Genomic DNA, 18,404 nt, shown 5'->3' with positions numbered 1-18,404 from the left:
CTGAGCTCACTGCAGCCCCCACCTCTCTGGCTTAAGTGATCTTAAGCCACCATCAGGGCCACCTCAGCCACCCATCGGGGTAATTTTTGTATTTTTTGTAGAGATGGGGTTTTGCCATGTTGCCCCAGGCTGGTCTCGAATTCCTGGCTCAAGCGATCCACCTGCCTCCATCTCCTAAAGTGTTTGGATTACAGGTGTGAGCCACTGCACCAGGACAATCCTGGTGGCTTTAACGGTTTCCCATTGCTCTCAGGCTAATGACCTATAAGCACCTGGAGGGCTTGGGCTTTTACTCCCTCAGCCTTAGCCACCTCCCTTAGCCTTAGCCCACACTTCTCTTGCTAACTGTCATCCAGACACATTGTTTTTCCCTTTCCATACTCCTCTCTGTCTGGGAATCCAAACTTTCTTTCTCATTTCTCTTAGTTAATTATTATTTTTACTCTAACAGCCTTATTGAGATATTCACGTGCCATACAATTCTCCCACTTACAGCATACAATTCAATTTTCTAACATATTCATCACCCCCTGAAGAAACCCTATACTCATTAGCAGTCACTTCCCATTCTCCCCTTCTCTCAGCCTCTAGAAACCACGAATCTACTTTCCATCTCTATAGATTTGCCTTCTGGACATTTCATATATATTAAATTATGCAATTTGTGGTTTCTGATGGGCTTCTTTTGTTACCAATATATCATGGGTTTGGTCTAGGTCCTGCTGCTCGCCGCACAGAAAGCCAATCACTGAGATGACAAGTATTGCCAAGGAAGAAGGCTTTAAGCGGGTGCTGCAGCTGAGGAGATGGGAGCTCAATCTCAAATCCATCTCCCTGACCTAAAACCAGGGATTTAGATAGCAGGGAAGAAATGTAACAATGCATAAGAAAACAGGAACCAGGGAGGGGCAAGGAAGCAATCCTGATGAATGAGGGGTCCTAAGTCTCATTGCCTGGATGTGGTGATCTGGTGAGTTTCAGTTCTTTGATACTTTTTTTGAGAGGCCTGAAGGTCTTTTCCCCAGAAAGGAACTCAAACAAAACAAATATAAGCTTCAAGCTTTAAGACCAGAAGGGTCAATTTCTATGTTTATGCGAAAGAATAGTCTATGGGACTACTGGGTCAGTTTCACTTCTTAGTATACTGTTTTCAAGGTTAATCCACATAGCGTGTGTCAGTACTTCATTCCTTTTTATGACTGGGTATTCCATTGTGCAGATATACAGTATTTTGTTTACCATTCATCAGTTGATGGACATCGAGGTTCTTTCTACTTTTTGGCTATTATGAATAATGCTGCTATGAACTTTCATGTATACGTTTTTGTGTAGACATATGTTTCCAATACTCATGGGTATATACCTAATGAGAGGAATTACTGTGTCATACGATAATTCTATCTTTAACCATTTGGGGAACTGCCAGACTGTTTCCCAAAGCAGCTGCAGCATTTTACATTCCTACCAGCAGTGTATGAAAGTTCCAGTTTCTTCACATCCTCAACAACATTTGTTATTGTCCATCTTTTAAATTATAACCATCCTAGTGGGTGTGAAGTGGTGTCACATTGTGGTTTTTATTTGTATTTCCTTGATGACTAATGATGTTGAGCATCTTTTTATGTGTTTACTGGCCATTTGTATATCTCTCTTCAGAGTTTTACCTATTTTTAAATTGGGCCAGTTATCTTACTTTTTTTTTTTTTTTTTGAGATGGAGCTTCACTCTATTTCCCAGGCTGGAGTGCAGTGGTGTGATCTCAGCTTACTGCAACTTCCACCTCCTGTGTTCAAGTGATTCTAGTGCCTCAGCCTCCCAAGTAGCTGGGATTACAGGCACCTGCCACCACCCCCAGCTAATTTTTTTTTTTTTTTTTTTTGTATTTTTAGTAGAGACGGGGTTTCACCATGTTGGCCAGGCTGGTCTCTTTGTTGACTCTTAATCATCCTTCAGTCTCAGACAAAACATCCCTTTCTCAAGGATTGTGATTCGCTTGATTATGTGCTTATCTTTCTCCCTGCTAGTCTGTAAACTGAGGGTAGGCCACTATATTCATTGTTTTTGGCATCAAAGAGAAACTAAATTAATGTCTTTTGAATGAATAGGGCTTTCTCCTTTTAAAGATCCCTTCAATACAGTAACCACACTATGTATAAGTAGCCACGAGCCCATTCAATAATACTACTAGCTCTTATAGCCCATATGTCTCTGCCTTGTCTACCACAATATCACTAGAGACTTTGCTAAATGCAATGGTAAAAATCAAAATACAGGCTGGGTATGGTGGTTCATGCTTGTAATCCCAGCACTTTGGGAAGCCAAGGTGGGAGGATTGCTTGAAGCCAGACATTTGAGACCAGCCTGGGAAACAGAGAGAGACTCCATCTCTATAAACCACACCTCCCACCCTCCCAGAAAAGAAATAAGCATGGCTGGGTTGAAGTCACCAAGGATGGCTGACTGACTGATCAAGTGACTTTACCTGATGGTTTGTAGAATATTTACCTTCACCCACGTGGGAGGATTGCTTGAGCCAATCCTCAGTGTGGATTCAGGAACTCGATTTAATTGGTATCCTGATTGTGGATTAGATTCTCAGGGATACCTTCACTAAGTAAAAACGATAATAGCTACTCTTAAGTAAAATAATGAATGCATCAAACACTCTAAATCCATGGTGCTGTGCTAAGCTCTTTCTGTATTTTATCTCATTTGATATTACAAACCTTTGATATGTTAATAATTACTATCTCGATTTTTACAAGTAAGGAAACTGACATTGAGAGATTAAGAGACTAGCCCAAATCACAAAGTAAATGAGATTTGAATCCAGTCTTGATTCCAAATTCTACAGTATTCTAGATTCAAAGAGACTAAATTATAAGCTGGAGAGCCAATTTTACTTTATAACAGGGTTAGAATGGCAGAAGGGACCTGACATTCACACCTCTAACCAGTGCATCCTCTTCCTGAAGGCAAATATGCAGGAAATCTGTAATAAGAACTTCCTTTGGTGAAGGCCAGGTGCAGGGGCTCACAATTGTAATTCCAGTACTTTGGGAGGCCAAGGTGGGAGTTTGAGAACAGTCTGGGCAACACATTGAGACCCTGTCTCTACAGACAAAAACAAAAACAAACACAGAACAACTTCAAGAAAACTCTTGGTATGGATCAGAACAAGAGGAATTATCTATCTGATCCAAATGCTTAATGACTTTAAGCCACAATCCACTCACTGCCACAATAGAGATATACCTGCCAATGCCACTCAGGTAATCCCATCAAAAGTGGTAATGAGGTCTGCAGCATGAGTTGTTCTTAGTGATCCCAGGCTGAGATCTTGGGACTGCAGCATTTTATTATACGTACATACAAAACATCTGTTGAATAATCTTCTAAATTGATGCAATACATTCATATCAAGAATACCTGTCCGTAATCTCCGTAAACCCTCTCCTTTCTGTTTTTAAAAGAAGTAATAGCATTTCTCCTCACATGACAAAGAAGTGACTTCACCATCTATGAAATAGTGAATAGGAGCTCTGTGGAAGGAAATTAGCTCTACTTCTTGGTGGAGATGAGAAGGGAGAGTTCCTCTGAAAATCAAGGCTCTTGTCATGCTAGGAGCCAAAGTTGTTTTTTAGAGTGTGGAGAGTTGAGAAGATAAGACAGGGAACATCCACTCATGTTTTTCGTATTCCATAGGCCTCTCAATTGGGTAAAGCACTCCAGACCTTTTGAAAGAGTGACTCCAAAGGCAAGCACCTGCTTGGCAGGCCCCTCAGTTTCTACGCAAGTATAAGTGAGTATATAAAATGGGAGTACTTGTGCTGTTGAATACCTTATTTCCAAATGAGGTTTGCTGGCTGTGAGAAGGCCTCTGCTGAATTGATGGAACTTGTGTGTTCTCATCTCTTCTAACCCTGGATTGACTTGCCCAAAGGGAAGCCATTATTAACACTATGATAAAACCACCCTTAATCTGGGACTCTCTTCATGCAGTGTTTCTTAACCAATGATAAACATGAGAGTTACTTTCGGAGCTTAACAAATTTAAGATGCTGAAGTTCTACCCAAACTGACTGAATCTCCAGAGGTGAGGCCCAGGGATGTATACTTTTGAGCCAGACTTCAGTTTACCCTCCAAAGCTTAGCCTCTTTGCTTATAAGGTTGCATGACACCCTTTGTTTGTCTGTCAGCCACTCTGAAAAAAAAAATTGGTAAGGGATAAGTTTTTGAGAAGGAGGAGCAAAGGTGTTCTTGGCCAGTGAGAGCCAATGACAGGGAAACACAAACAATGTATCCATAAGAAAGGTAAATTATTCTATAGAGCATTTAGGATAAACGAACATCTCATGCCTGGGGTTGAGAGAGGGTACAAAAAAAAAAAAAAAAAAAAGACCACTCTGGATACACAAAGCAATAAATGGAATACAGATTTTTTCCCTTGTAAATTAAAAAAATCCCTTGTTACTGAGGTATAATTTATTTTATATATAGTTCAATGAGGTGTTGTAGATAATAAATTTTTTGTAAATTGTTATATTGTCATATAATCGTACATTCATTTTTTAAAGTCAGAAATGTATAGAACCATTAAACTTATAAATAAGTCATTCAGAGATACAGATACACGAGCATATTTTGTATCCACCTCAATAATTATTACTATCTCAACAATTCCATCACCCCCCAAATTTCAAGTGTAGGTGTTTTTAAATGTCAGAGGAGTCTCCTCAGTGGGAGGAAGGTTAGGGAAATATCTTTTGGCTTTTGGCTTCTGTGCCTTGGGTTTAAAGGCAGGGATTTGGCTTTACTGTCATTGATTTGGAACCTGATATATAGGACCATAAGAAAAGAAATAGACTCTAAGAAGTTCTGTGCTAAGACTGTTGAGTCCCACCATGGTGACTCTTACTGTTTAGGCAGTGAGGGAGGTGGGGCAGACCATATGGATAGCTGGCCTGGGAGAATAACACTCCAAGGCCATTTCTACAATGATTCAGTGTTTCACTGTTAATCAGAGACTGAGCAGCTATTATACTTTTTAAGATGTCTTGAATTTGTGTTGCTTGCTCAGTGTTTTGTATTTCCTTATTTCTTAAAATATATTAATATTAAAGTAATTCTTTAATATTCTTAAAACCAAAGGAGAGTAAGGAATCAAGTCTTACTTAGTCTTGCTCTAGCCAGACTTGGGGTAAGGAAACCCTAGGAAAGTCATGGCTGCTAGAAAGAACAGGGTGAGACAAACGAGAGACCAGGTCTCTGTGGCACCCTGTATCAGTGAAGCTAGATTTGACTGCACGTCATAGCAAACCCAGTAAAAATGGCTTAATAACAGTAGCATTTCTTGTTTTCTTAAAATCTGGAGGTAAGTTCTCAGTGTAACAATGTTGTCAGAGATGCTGGCTGTTTTTCTCCTTCCACTCTGCATTCTTCATTGTGTCGCTCTGACTTCCCAGTTGTTGCAAGCTGGAGACCACAGTTCCGAGCTTCACTTCCTCATAGAACGTGTCTCATTCAAGGAAGAAGGAAGATAAAGGACCATCTATATGGCCCTTTATTTTGGCAAGTAGAAAATCTCTTCCAGAAGTTGTTTCCAGATCGACATCTCATTTGATAGGATTAAGTCAACATGACTTAGTCATGTAAGAATAGAATGAACATAATCTTAAATCAATTGGATTCATCCTTTGGGGAAGGGCATGTTGACTTCTCAATGAAATCAGGATTCTGTCAGTAAGGAAGAAAGAGAGATGGCAATTGCATGGACAGCCAACAGTGTTCACCCCAACAGTGTTCACCATATACTTCTCTTCTCCCTTTGACATCACTTTTAGGATTTTATCTACTATATACCTACTAATGTCTTCCATATCTATATACAGTTATTTTTCTGAGTTCCAGATATGTTATCATCTCCCCATTGTACATCTGCAATTGAGTGTCCTCTAGTAGCTCAAAGTACATGCCTAAAATTTTACTCGTCATTCATCCTGGAATGGAGAAGACCTCCATATTTCTACCAAAAATATGATTAAGACGCTGCCACTCATCCAGTCTCCAGTACCAAGAAACAGGGTCATCTTAGACTACTCCTTACCCAAATCTACCACACCCAATTCCAAGATCCCTTGATATTAACCTTGATTTTCCAACTAAATGTATCTTGCATCCATGCTTGGATCTGTTAGTTGTTCTTTTAAAATTCTCTTTTATATATTTTTAACATTTTAAAAAATTTATCTATCTTTTGAGACTGGGTCTCACTCTGTCGCCCAGGTTGGGGTACAGTGGTATGAACACAGCTCACTGCAGCCTCCATCTCCCAGGCTCAAGTGATCCTCCCACCTCAAACCTCCCAAGTAGCTGGGACGAGGTGCTCACTACCATGTCCAGCTAATTTTTTTTTTTTTTTTGGAGACGGAGTCTCGCTCTGTCGCCCAGGTTGGAGTGCAGTGGCGCGATCTCGGCTCACTGCAAGCTCCGCCCCCCGGGTTCACGCCATTCTCCTGCCTCAGCCTCCCGAGTAGCTGGGACTACAGGCGCCCACCACCTCGCCCGGCTAGTTTTTTGTATTTTTTAGTAGAGATGGGGTTTCACCGTGTTAGCCAGGATGGTCTCGATCTCCTGACCTCAAGTGATCCTCCTGCCTTGGCCTCCCAAAGTGCTGGGATTGAGGTCTGAGCCACCGTGCCTGGCCTGTTAGTTGTTTTTAATGTATCTCTATGTGTGTTAGTTTGTATAAAGATAGGAACACATGTTTTGTGTATGTGTAATGTGAGCTTTAAGTGAACCCGGAAATATTATCATTCTTAATGCCATTTATGCATACTGGCAGCTAACAAAGAGGAGAAAAAATATAAAATCTTGGTTTGGTTTTATAAAGTAACACTAAATGCAATTATTTATGTAAACGTTTACCTTTTGTTCCTAATTACCATGCAGTAAAATAATGATTAAGACAATGAACAACTATGTGTCAGAGAATTTTGTTGCAAGCTTTATTCAGTTATGACTGATAATAATCTATCAATCACTATTGTTGATAATAATGTAACATATGGTCTGATCACAATTTTTATAACCTAGAAGAAACGTTGATTACATTCCAGAAAAGAAAGTTTTGATAACAGTGGTCTCATGGTTGTCAAAGTTGAATTCATCTAATTTTAGCTTGTAGGACTTGATTGCAGGTGGAATTGAATGAAACAAGAACGCCCAGGCACGTTTAATTGCAAAAGAGTCAAAGATTGGACCAATTATCAGCTCAAAGTAATTGATATACATTTATTATATAACTACAAGTCTCCCAAGTACTAGAATGCAGAGTTTCCTGGCTATGGGATAAGCACAACTTGGACCAAAATGCCCTGTATTAATGAAATCAAACTTACTCATCCCAGAAAACACTGTCTGCTATTCTGGAGGATGCCTGGTCACGCTCAGAGGATGAAGGGGCTCCCATAAATATAACATGTTATCATTATCTTAAATATATTTATAAATACATATATAAATAATAATTTAAAAATAATATTTCGTGCTTTGCCTTCATCTTGAGGCTCAGGTTCAAGAAGTATTTTACCAAAATGACCTCCCTGATTAGCATAAAAAACTGTTGCGGCAGGAAGGCTTAGGTATTATTCACTCCATTTTGAAAATGATATAACCGAGGTCCCAGAAACTTATGCTATTTGAGTAAGAGTTCATCAGCAACTTAAAAGTAGAAGCAAACAGTTGAAATGAAATACTAGGTCCGTGGCTTCTTATTTCAACTGCTATTGTGCATATTTCTTAGTTTTCTTATGCCTTAATTTGCCCATCTGTAATATGGGTAGAGTCTTTTTGGTAGCCGTAGTCAGTAGCTCTGGTCCTCCTAAGATTGTTATGAAGAATAATAATTAAAATGATTGGTACTATGCAAAATATAGGGTGTTCTTTAAATAACAAACAACATTGTATGTTAGTGTTGGTTCCACTAGACATTGCTCCTCTCTTACAAAGAGTGTAAACATTCATTTAGAATTACAAGGCTCAGTACACGCGCAGCAAATGACTAACAGTAAAGGATTTAGCTTTTTCATATACATGGTACATATGAACTGTCAACACTGCACAAGTGAGCAGACTCCAGACCTAAGCCTGGTTTTCCACTATCTGAAAGTCAGTGATGGAGGGTAGCCCCTTTGCCAAGCACACCCAATTGTCGTGCTTTGTGGCAATAAACAAGTTTGGATGGGCAACTGATACGAAGTAGTTCTTAGTGCCATGAGTTTCCCAGAAGAAGAGGAAGTTGGTCTCACTACCTGTGATGGTTTTGGGTATCTCAGGCATCTCCTATGAAGAAAAGAAGAGAATTCTGTTAGAGAGCAAGACGTTAGAAAAAGGACTGAAGCTCAATCCCTTGGCATTTGGCCTTCATGAGAAACAGCACTTTAGGACTATGGCTGTAACATGATGCTATAGGCTTTTCATTCATTTGTTCATTCAACAAGCATTTATTACATGCCTAGTAGATGTGTGGCCCAGTCTATTAATAAGGGTTGATTTCCTTAGTTGATTAGAGAGAGATCTAAATTAGTTATGAAGATTACTGGGGACACTAGTATCTCACTGTATCCAGGCAAGTAGGAGGGAAACATTGTTTCTGTCCTGCTTTCAACATAGGCCTAAGGCATTTTGCATCAAATCTGAGCACTGGTGATTCTAAGCCCCCTAAACATTTTGATCTCCAAATGAACAGATGATACCTTTGGGAGATCAATTTAGCATTTAGATGACATTTATCTCAGTATTTAAGTCAACAATTGAAGGTTAAACACACACACACACACACACACGCACACACAAAATTCCTAAGTATATCAGTAACTAAATTCTTTCAATATACTCTCTTCAGGGTGTACTTTTCTTGTGAGTATGAGTAGAATTTAACAATGCTTTTATGGAAAAATAGATTTCAAATTCCAAGTTGAGATGCTTCTTTCCTACTCTTTAAAATCTAAAGCAAGTAAACATACTTTTGAGGCTTCCTTGGGGTTTCCAATGTCAGCAGGATTTATTTCCCAAACTTATTCCTCTCCTACTTTTTCCCTTCTCGTAAATGATATTTCTCCTCTTCCTTCTGTTGGTTCTCTCTCCAAAATATAACCCAATTCTGCCTGTTTCTTTCCACTTCTTTTCCTTACCCCACCCCCATGACTGCCGTTAAACCTCCTCATTGGACTTTCTGCTTTCTCTATTGCCTTCCTTCTGATCTGTTTTCTATTTTAGGAAGTATAAGTGAGGTCAGGGCATTGCACTGTCCGAAACCCATTAATGGCTTTTCATTGTACCTCAAATGAAATCCAAATGCAAGCTCTAGTCTCTGCATATTTTTTCTGCTTCTCAAAATGCCGCAGTTCCAAGAGTGCTTCTTCTGATCCTTGGAGCTGTCCTTTACTATCTTGAAGCTGTAGGACTTGGGTGCGTTCACACTTCTCTGAATGTCCTACCCCCAAACCCACAACCATGACCCACCCCCTCCTGTCGGCAGCTCTCATCTCACAAGGGGATTTGTTTTTACCACTTTGTCTAAATAGCACTCTCCCACTTTTTTCTATCTTAGCACCCTATTCATTTTTTTTTTTTTTTTTTGCAGTGTCTTGCTCTTTTGTTGGTTGTTTGAATTGTCTGTTTTCCATATTCTCCAGAAGACTAAGTTCTATGAGACTAGAGGCTTTGATGCACCACTGTCTACACAGCTGTTGGCACTATGCCTGAAAAATAGAAGGCTCTCAATGAATAATGCTTGTTGAATGAGTTCATGAATGAAGCTGCTACCCTACTCTGTGGGCATCACTTGATCCAGAAAAGCACAGGCAGGCACATAAGTTCTAGTTGGGAATAGAAGGTCTTGGATTACACACTTACAAATTGAGTCACCTACTTATCAGTGGAGAAAACATCTAAGGCTATTGTGTGTGTGTGTGTTTGAGGGGGGAAGTGGTAGTGGAGATAGGGCTGGGATGAAGGATAATGCTGACATCAATGCAGAGAGAGGGGCACTGGAAGCAGCAGGCCCCATTTTGGGACTTGGTTTCCAGCTTTTTGCTTTGTGCCCATTGGCAGGTGATTAATCCTCTCCGATCTCAGTTGGCTTATTTGAGTTTCTTGGAGGCAGGCCACATTGCCCTAAGGTCTAGTATTGTGTAGGTCAGATAATAGATGTCAGTAAAGATCAATGGAATAAATGGATGCCCTGGGGTGGGAGGTGAATAAGGTCAGGCAGGGAAAGGAAAAAGAAAGAAGAAGGTAATTTTCTTCTTATTTACTTTTGCCACCTCTATTATATTTTCTCCAGATCCTGCCTAGGCATGCCTCTGGAATCGATGGGAGTGGGGTGGGCAGGTGGGGGCTGTGGTAGGAAGAAAAGAGGACGGTGTCACCTTGTTAGAGGTGTCTGCCTATTGGGCTTATTTACAAACATATGAGATGTAAATGAGGGTAAGTGGGAGACAAAGGGACAACTGACCTTCAGTAGCACCGGTTGGTCTTCATCTTGGGCACTCAGATACAATTGAGTTTTTGAGATTCTTAGAATCACAGGAACTTTAGTATCGTCCTTTGATGACGCATAAGCACCCATGTCAAATTTCACTGGTGAAGAGAAGAACCAAAAATAAAGTGAATTCATTGCATTTGTATAAAATCAAGTGTTGATGTAGATTGTGTGTGTATTGTGTGTGTGTGTGTGTGTGTGTATGTATGTGTGTATAGTTAGGTCCCCACCTATGGTGTCAATACCTGGAAGTCAGGAATGGAATTCTATACATCTTTGTATCCTTCACAATGTCTTCCACACTCACTAAGCAGGTAAATACTTGGTTAATGTTCTTAGAATTTTCTACATTGAATGAATCCTTGGGGGCTGAATAAGTGTTGAATCTCTTATAATTTCGTTAGTGGGATAGACCCTGTAATTTGTTAGATCATGAGTTCATAACGACCTAAAACGGAGGGGTTTAGGAAGCTGATACACTCATATGTTGCTAATGATACTGAAAAGTAGTTCAGTTTTTACTTACAGAATAACGTTTAATAAGAGCTGTCAAATTATGCCCGTTGATCTAGGCATTCCACTTTGGGATATGCTCAAAGAGATTACCAGATAGGAGAAAAAACAATAATATATACAAAGATATTTGCAACCAAGCTATTTAGAGTAAACCCAAGGGACCAACATAGCAACATGATTGAATTATCTAGTGACATTAAAAATGGCAAATACACATATGATGTCAATATTGGGAAAATTGCAGAAATAATATTAAGTAGGAAATAGAACACAAAATAATTCGTAAATGCAGAGTTGAAAGCATGTTAGCTGAAGTGCATCCAATCAGAAAATGTCTTGCTTGTTTATTGCAAAATTGCCTCTCTGGACCTTTGAATATATGTATACTGTTGAAACTAAAACATGTCCGCCATGAAAATTGGATGTGTGTGATAAAAGTTTTTGGACACTAAACTTCATCCTTTAAGCCATATTTGTAGCTTATTGGTGGTTTTGCCTTACAAATGTGTTATCAGAGATAATAAAGACCTTCCTAGTTTGGTGTTACTTGTGAGTTTCATCAGCAGACTTTTTAAAGGAGAGTGATTGTTCTTCATTGGCTTCTGGGTAAATCTGAGTAAGTCATTTAATATGTCTGACAGTGAGTTTTCTAAGTTTTAAAATTGAGGGTAAGAATGTCTGAAAGAACCAAAGAGGTAGTACACCAGCAAGCTTTGTGCACAACCCTTTACTCTCAAATATAGGAAACTTCTGTCTTGTGCAACTTCCAGATTTAGTTGAACCTTCTGCCCTGGCTTGGGATTTTTATGGGTGCACCGTGCTTCAAGCTATTCTAGAAGAATGGTGCAACCCAGAACACTGAAGAGGTGTGTTTTTTTGCAAGCAGAAAGATTGAAATAAATAAATAAGTAAATGAAAGGAGGGGAGGATGACAGAAATGTCTGGTGCCATTTTAATATACCTGCTTCATCCAAATTATGTATTGTAGCAGCCGTGAGGTACTGATCATTGGCTCGAATTATAGTTTGATTGAGGGCGTCATTCAGGATGAATTCGTGTTTGATGATCCTTATAAAGTTGTATTTCACATTGCTTAGGAAGCTAAAAGGTGCCGACCTGGGCTTGATGATTTCTAAAATCATGATCACAAGTGTAGATTAATGTCTATGTACAAACACAGATGATATACATACTCTAGTACAAGCAGGGAAGATAGTTCTGGAGGGGATATTAGGAATATTCTAATCCAAATGAGGAAGCAAAGAGAAGTGAAATCACCCAGTCAGCAGTAGAATTGGTTTTCTAAGATTATCCTTGTTGTTACTTACGTGCTTCTTTTAAAACTCCAATTCGTCAGGCACTAGTTTCATTGTTTTAAAAAAGACTATTTGCACAACTTTCTTATTGTGTGGGTATTTCTAACTGACCAGGAAGACTACCAGTATTTCCTATCTATGTGTTCAAATGAATGCACTCTGAGAAAAAAATGAACGCCTTAAAAATAATTATATATGTCACTGAGAGTGCAGATCCACCACATTTCTGCAAAGTGGCACATATCAATAGCGTCACAAATCTTCATGGCTCTGGGAAATTCTACTTCTAGGAATATATTCTAAGGAAATCAAGGGTGAGAGAAATGAACATTTATACAGATGTTCATTGTTGCATTGCTTGTAATGGTGAAAAATGGGTACTCTAAAATGTCCTCAATACATTGCTAAGTAAGAAAAGCTGGATATAAAGTTGTAAATAGTGTGGTCTTGATAATGTTAGACATATTTGTTCACATGTAGGTATGTGTATAGCAAAGACTTTAAGGAAACATACCATAGTGCTGGTAGTAGTAAACTCTCACTGGCAATATGAGTGACTTTTATTTTCTTATATATTGTTACATTTTAAAACCTTCTAGGTAAACACATGTTATTGCTTAGGTATTATCTTAAAAACAGGAATACTGGGTTTCTAGTTCATGTGGAGGCTTGTACAGTAAAGGCATGGAGGAGAAACCATGATTTTTATACTCAGATAGAACTGGATTAGATTTGAGGCTCTCCCACTTACAGATGTGTGCCGTTGGGCAGTTTACCTATCTCAATGAGCTTAGTTTCCTTTTATGTAAAATGAGAAGGTAGGATTCTTGTGAGGTTTAGACATAATCAGTCATTAATAAATTAATATTGCTGGTAATATTCATATAGGTAGTAGTAGTAGTAATAATAATAATAGCTAACATTTATTGGGTTCTTACTATGTACCAGACATTATTCTAGTCCAGAAGTTAGGGAATGTTGACTCATTTAATCTTTATAACAGTCAGGAAGGCCCAGCTAGCTCAGTCTGTAAAGCCTGAGACTCTTAATCTTTACAACAATCCAATGAGTGGGGGATTCTGATTATTTCCATTTTACAGTAGAGGAAACTGAATCACCGAAAGATTATGTAACGTGCCCAAGGAGGCATAGTTAGTATGAGAGGAACATAGCTTGTAAGTGGTCTTGTTACTGCTTTCTCCTGAAAGGCTAAAAGTCACACGACCTTTACAATATGGCCAAGAAATAATGACTGTGAGCAAGTATTCTCAATTCAGGCCACTGCTCATCTCTCCCTCCTGGAGAAGGATAAAAATTAATTTTCTTTCTATGTAGTTACCAGACTAATGCTTGGTTGTCTTCTTGTTATTCTGACTCCAGGTTTAATTTTCCCCTAAATTCTATTGTCCCTACTTACTTAAAACTGTGAAACAAAGATATTATTGTGCTTGACCCCTTACCTTCCTCTGAGTTGTTGGCGATGGCCTCCAGGTTATTATCAGTGATGGACTGGCTTAAACTCAACCGTCTCTTCTTCAGAACCTTCCCATTGGTTGATACTACCACCATGCTCTGCTTGAAGGTCAGCTTGGATGTTTTAGAGATTTCATAGATACTCAGAGACACAGACTGATCCATGCAGCCTTCATGGAGTGGGTCATAGCTTACATCATAGAAGGATTTCTATGAGGAAGGAAAACAGAAACTGAGAGGCTGTTCGTGGTCAGGGAATGAAAGTCCTTTCAGTAGTGCTGTATTCAACAGATGTAGTGAGGAGGATCTCCATTCTGGTCTTAGGTAACTCATGTTTCATTAGGCTTCCCTCCCTCTCTCCCTTTTGTCTCACCTTCCTTTCTCCTTCCAAGGTAAAAAGATGATTTTTTAGGAAGACTTTTTCATTTATTTGCATACTCAAAAATGAGATGCTGTAACTAAATAGGTTAACAATGATTGTAGTGAGTGGTAGCTTTCCAATTACTTCCCTCTCAGGAGGCTAAAAATCTACTTAACAATGCTCAAAATATTTTAGAAATACTCCTTTGGGGACAGCTTTTAAAGCCAGTACCAAAGACATACCAGGCAGTACTTATACTGTCTATTTGTAGTCTCCAAACACAATGACACAGCTTGGTGAATGGCTGTAGATTTCTCACTTTCAATTGGCTTGCTTCCTCTCCCCCAGCTTCATGTTTGGAGACTTTCTCTAACCTCTGATGCTGGTGTCAGAGAGGGCAACCACAACACATCATGTTAGGAGACAGACCCCTGGTGAAGCGGTCTGCGGGGCCTGTCTCAGGATGGCATAACTCAGGTTGGCATTCCTGATGAAGCCTGCCCCAGGAGACTCCAGTTCTCAGGGATTTGGGATAATTCTGCTCTGTTCTGGGAGAAGCCAATGCACATCAACTTTATAAGGCAGCTGGTCTCGCTTATAATGGAAGACAGGTCTCTGGACCTCTAGTGAGGGTAAAACAAAAGCATTTAAGATTCAAGTCATTGCTGTTCTCTTTTGATGAAGAAACTACTGTGTAAGAATAGCAGTCCCATGAGAATTACAGTCATTTGCTTACCTGATTCAGAGACAGATGGTCAATGGAGGAACTGTCTTCTTCGTTTTCACTGCCAAATAAGACGATGAGAATGTAATTGTTTGTTATTTCACTTTGGTCTCTGGCCAACGTGTTTTAATGACCACGGTAGTTGTGGGTCACACACATACACACGGCCATTACTGTCATCTTTGAAATTTAAGGACTTCTACACATACACATAGGTAGAGTAATTCATACCTTACTAATATGGAATTAGTAGTCATCAAGAGAGGCTTTGAGCTTTACCTGTGCTTTATCTATACAAATTAGACCTGGCTAACAAATTAAAGAGCTTTAATTGAAGTTCAGGGAAGAATGTTAAGCTCCTTAAAAGAAAGGTTTTGAAGCACTTCATTTTTATTTTAACCAAATAGATTATATGTTACACATTGCTTTCATGTATTCACTAAAACAGATTTCATAATTTATACTTAGTAAAATATCCAGGCAAAATTTTGACAGCCTAGTTTGCATTAGTATTGACTACCGATAATGGAAACATCATGTTTAATATGTTCCGTAATTTTATCTTTGTGTTCATTTACCTTTCTTCTACATATGAGTGAGATTTGCCTGCGTATCTGCGTTCACATGCCCAGCTTGCTGTGGAGTCATTTCCTATTCCTGAAGGAGACCAAGTTTTCCTGAGAATGGACCAGTAAAACCCATTCTTATATCAGGGTATGTGATCTCAACAGAGGCTGTGTCTGAGTTGATGCTGAAATTCATGTAGGACTCAGCAGACCTCAAAAATAACTTTTCTAAAATGGCGGTCTCCCTGCCAATGTAATCTCAGTTTAACATGCTGAATGCTTAGTCTTTCTGGGTCTTCTCTGAACCTGCTCTGACTTCAGGACTAGTACAATTTCTACAGCCTCTGCCGGCCTGGCCCCATGCTGGTCACTGTTATGCCTAGCTGGATTCTGGTGAGCCTTGAAAAACCTTCATTAAATCACAAGAGATAAATCTTATTCCTTACCTGTAACAGTTCTTCAGGTCTTCAAACATGTCCGGAACTTTGGCCATCTTGACTTCTGCAACAGAGAACACCAGCCACGGTCAGCTCAGCCAGCCTCTAACCCGGATACCTGTGAGGAGAACCCCTCCTCTTTGTGCTTGAAAACTTTGTTGAATGACTTAGTCCACATTCAGCATTTTCTCCATCTGCTAGCTCCTTTGAATTAGTTTGCTATGTACCTGTCTCCTTTATTAGATCGTAAACTTTTTTTAGAATGTTTTATTTATATTGGTATTCCTTATGTGCCCAACCTAATGTATTGCACAGAACAGGCATTCAATCAATGAAAGTTTGAAGAGGTTACAGAAACACCACAAGAATAAGGTGTTTCCCTTACACAGAGGTAAGAGAGAGACAGACTTGGAAATGTTCAATTTTCTCCTAATAATTTTGGGTAGTAGAGATTCCCTCCCATGAGAAGCCTCAGTTGTATTCACCCCATGCCCTCACAGGAAGCTGATTCTGCCATCTCTCAGTAAAACGAATCGGTCCTTATCAGAAGAATGAGAGAATAATTTTCTAAAATCTGACTGTAATTCTAGGTCACATACCAAACCGGGGAGGGACAAGAAAAGGAGAGGCTGTAGCTTTAGAGAAGGCAATGTGAGAGAAAACAGCCAAAGAGAAAAACAACAACAGAAAATACTTTAATAGCCAGAGATGTAAGGACAATACCTTTGCTGACTCAAACGCCAATGAAATGACTCCCTCTCTGGCTGGCAGCTTAAGCCTGAGTCAGTCTTCTTCGCCTTTTGTAATTGTCTTAAGTAGGCGTGGCTACAAGTACGTCGTCAAAACGGGGAATTTACAGGGAAGAATTCAGTTTTGTATTTTTCTACGTTCGTTCAACTTGATACTGGCTAAAACAGTGAAAGATGGCATAGCTGATATTATTGTTGTTTGCAGATATTCAAGTTATTGACTTGGTTCCTTTATTCACTGCTTTGCTTTATAAGATGACAAACATATAGTCTTAGAAAAAGGGAAGTGCAGGAAACTTATCAAGTTTTTAGGAGGAAGGGAGAAATCCTGAAATCAGAAGCCAAGGGGCTAGATTGGGAGAGGAATTCATTAATAATAATAGTTCTAATAGTAGCTGGAGTTGTGTTCTGGCTGAATCTGTTGATTGTGCTCCAGGTTGAATGTGAATTGGCAGAATACTTGGCAGCTCCTGGCAACTTTTGAGGGAAAATGAGCCATCTTTTCTGAAGAGGGAAGTTTGCTTGATTAAGGCATAAATCACTTCAGAGTATGGGGTGACAAGCTCCTGGTTAGGTCAGGGTAGAGAAGAGAAAAGTGATATTTGACCACGAAGAAGTCTTGAGCCTCTTACTCCTCTGAATATTGTCAACACATTTTCCTAGAGAGGGGACAGAGCTTCGGGACAGAACTCTCCACCCTGGCCCTGTTACAGTAAAGTAGCCCTCTACCGAGGACCAGAGAGAAGCCTGGTCTTCTGTAGGATACGCCCAAGGTGTGTCTTCTGTAGAAGAAGGTGTGTGAAAGCCCTGGGAGGTATGCCTAAGGCCTCAGCCAGAAGCCAGTGGCTAAGTTTGGGAATGGAGATTGGGAGAAAGGAAGGCATGGATTTTTACATCTGAGACTTCAATGGTGTTGCCTGGTTACTATTATTAAAGAATTTCTCGGCTTTTATAATTCCCGTGGCCAGCCTAGTTCAGGTGGCAGAACACCAGACTCTTAGCAAATGTATGTTCCCAGGTGGAGTTTAAGCCATAAATATTTTAAATAAAGGAAATGAACTAGGTGTGGTGGCATGCCCCTGTAGTTCCAGCTGTTCAGGAGCCTGAGGCAGGACGATCACTTGAGGCTCAGAGTTCGAGTCCAGTGTGGGCAATGTAGTGAAGCCCCCATCTCTAAAAAAAACATAAACAAACAAACAAAGGAAATGGATGGAAGAACAAGGTAGAAGAGAGAGAGAAAATAAAAAGAGGCAAGACACTAAAACATGGTATAGAAAAGCAAAAAAGTGTGGATCTGGGAGGAAAGCGGCTTGTGTGAGTTGGATAAAGTATTCCCTCTGTTCCTGTTTAATTATAAATAATAGGATTGGTTAGATATCATAAGATCTATTTCAGGTGCAAAATCTCTTATTCTGATTTAATACCAGTCTAATTCTCCTGGTCACGTACCTGGTGCTATAATAGTTATAACAAGAGCCACAGAAATAACCACACTTGGATATAAGCAATGTAAGTGTAGCACCATACTAGGGTAGAAGTTTGGGTGTCTAAGGATAAATCCTGAAGGAACAGTGATGTCAGCCAACTGGCTACATTTCTGCTTACCTTGGTTCCTCCTTAGGCAACACAGAAATGTTAATCCTGATTACCCCCCTCCTCCTGAGAATCTTGTGAGGGCTATTGCTAAGGAACAATTGCAAAGCACATTGTGAATG

General features: G+C 39.6%; 1 protein-coding gene and 1 long non-coding RNA gene across 4 annotated transcripts in view; one reads left to right on the top strand and one right to left on the bottom strand.

Annotated features, from left to right (window-relative positions):
* LOC119622399 (uncharacterized) overlaps positions 1-18,404 on the top strand; it is a 104,100-nt gene that overhangs the window by 1,956 nt on the left and 83,740 nt on the right. For both annotated transcript variants that reach the window (XR_012095400.1, XR_005239027.2), the window contains exon 2: positions 3,706-3,802. This is a non-coding gene — a long non-coding RNA (uncharacterized lncRNA). The remainder of the gene's footprint in view (positions 1-3,705; positions 3,803-18,404) is intronic.
* Positions 6,988-16,733, bottom strand: IL1A (interleukin 1 alpha). Of its 2 annotated transcripts, XM_008008411.3 has the most exons (8): positions 16,664-16,733; positions 15,950-16,004; positions 14,950-14,998; positions 13,840-14,062; positions 12,025-12,195; positions 10,521-10,645; positions 8,314-8,344; positions 6,988-7,883 (listed from the first exon to the last, which is right to left on the bottom strand). In XM_008008411.3, exons 2-8 carry the CDS (start codon positions 15,994-15,996, stop codon positions 7,786-7,788), a joined length of 744 nt encoding a protein of 247 aa, XP_008006602.1. In that variant the 5' UTR covers positions 15,997-16,004; positions 16,664-16,733; the 3' UTR covers positions 6,988-7,785. The 2 variants fall into 2 exon arrangements, with proteins under 2 accessions (XP_008006602.1, XP_008006601.1); XM_008008410.3 differs by having other exon boundaries at positions 6,988-8,344.

The sequence above is a fragment of the Chlorocebus sabaeus genome, chromosome 14 (assembly GCF_047675955.1).
Source record: "Chlorocebus sabaeus isolate Y175 chromosome 14, mChlSab1.0.hap1, whole genome shotgun sequence".
NCBI lineage: Eukaryota > Metazoa > Chordata > Mammalia > Primates > Cercopithecidae > Chlorocebus > Chlorocebus sabaeus.
This window is presented reverse-complemented; position numbering and strand designations above follow the sequence as displayed.

Bases quoted from the DNA above. Each gene is read 5' to 3' on its own strand.
- IL1A (XM_008008410.3), bottom strand. From the start codon at position 15,996: ATGGCCAAAGTTCCGGACATGTTTGAAGACCTGAAGAACTGTTACAG. The intron at 14,999-15,949 runs GTAAGGAATAAG...CTTATTTGGCAG, and splicing joins GACCTGAAGAACTGTTACAG to TGAAAACGAAGAAGACAGTT. The intron at 10,646-12,024 runs GTATATTAAAAT...TCTCTTCACCAG, and splicing joins ACATAATTTGGATGAAGCAG to TGAAATTTGACATGGGTGCT.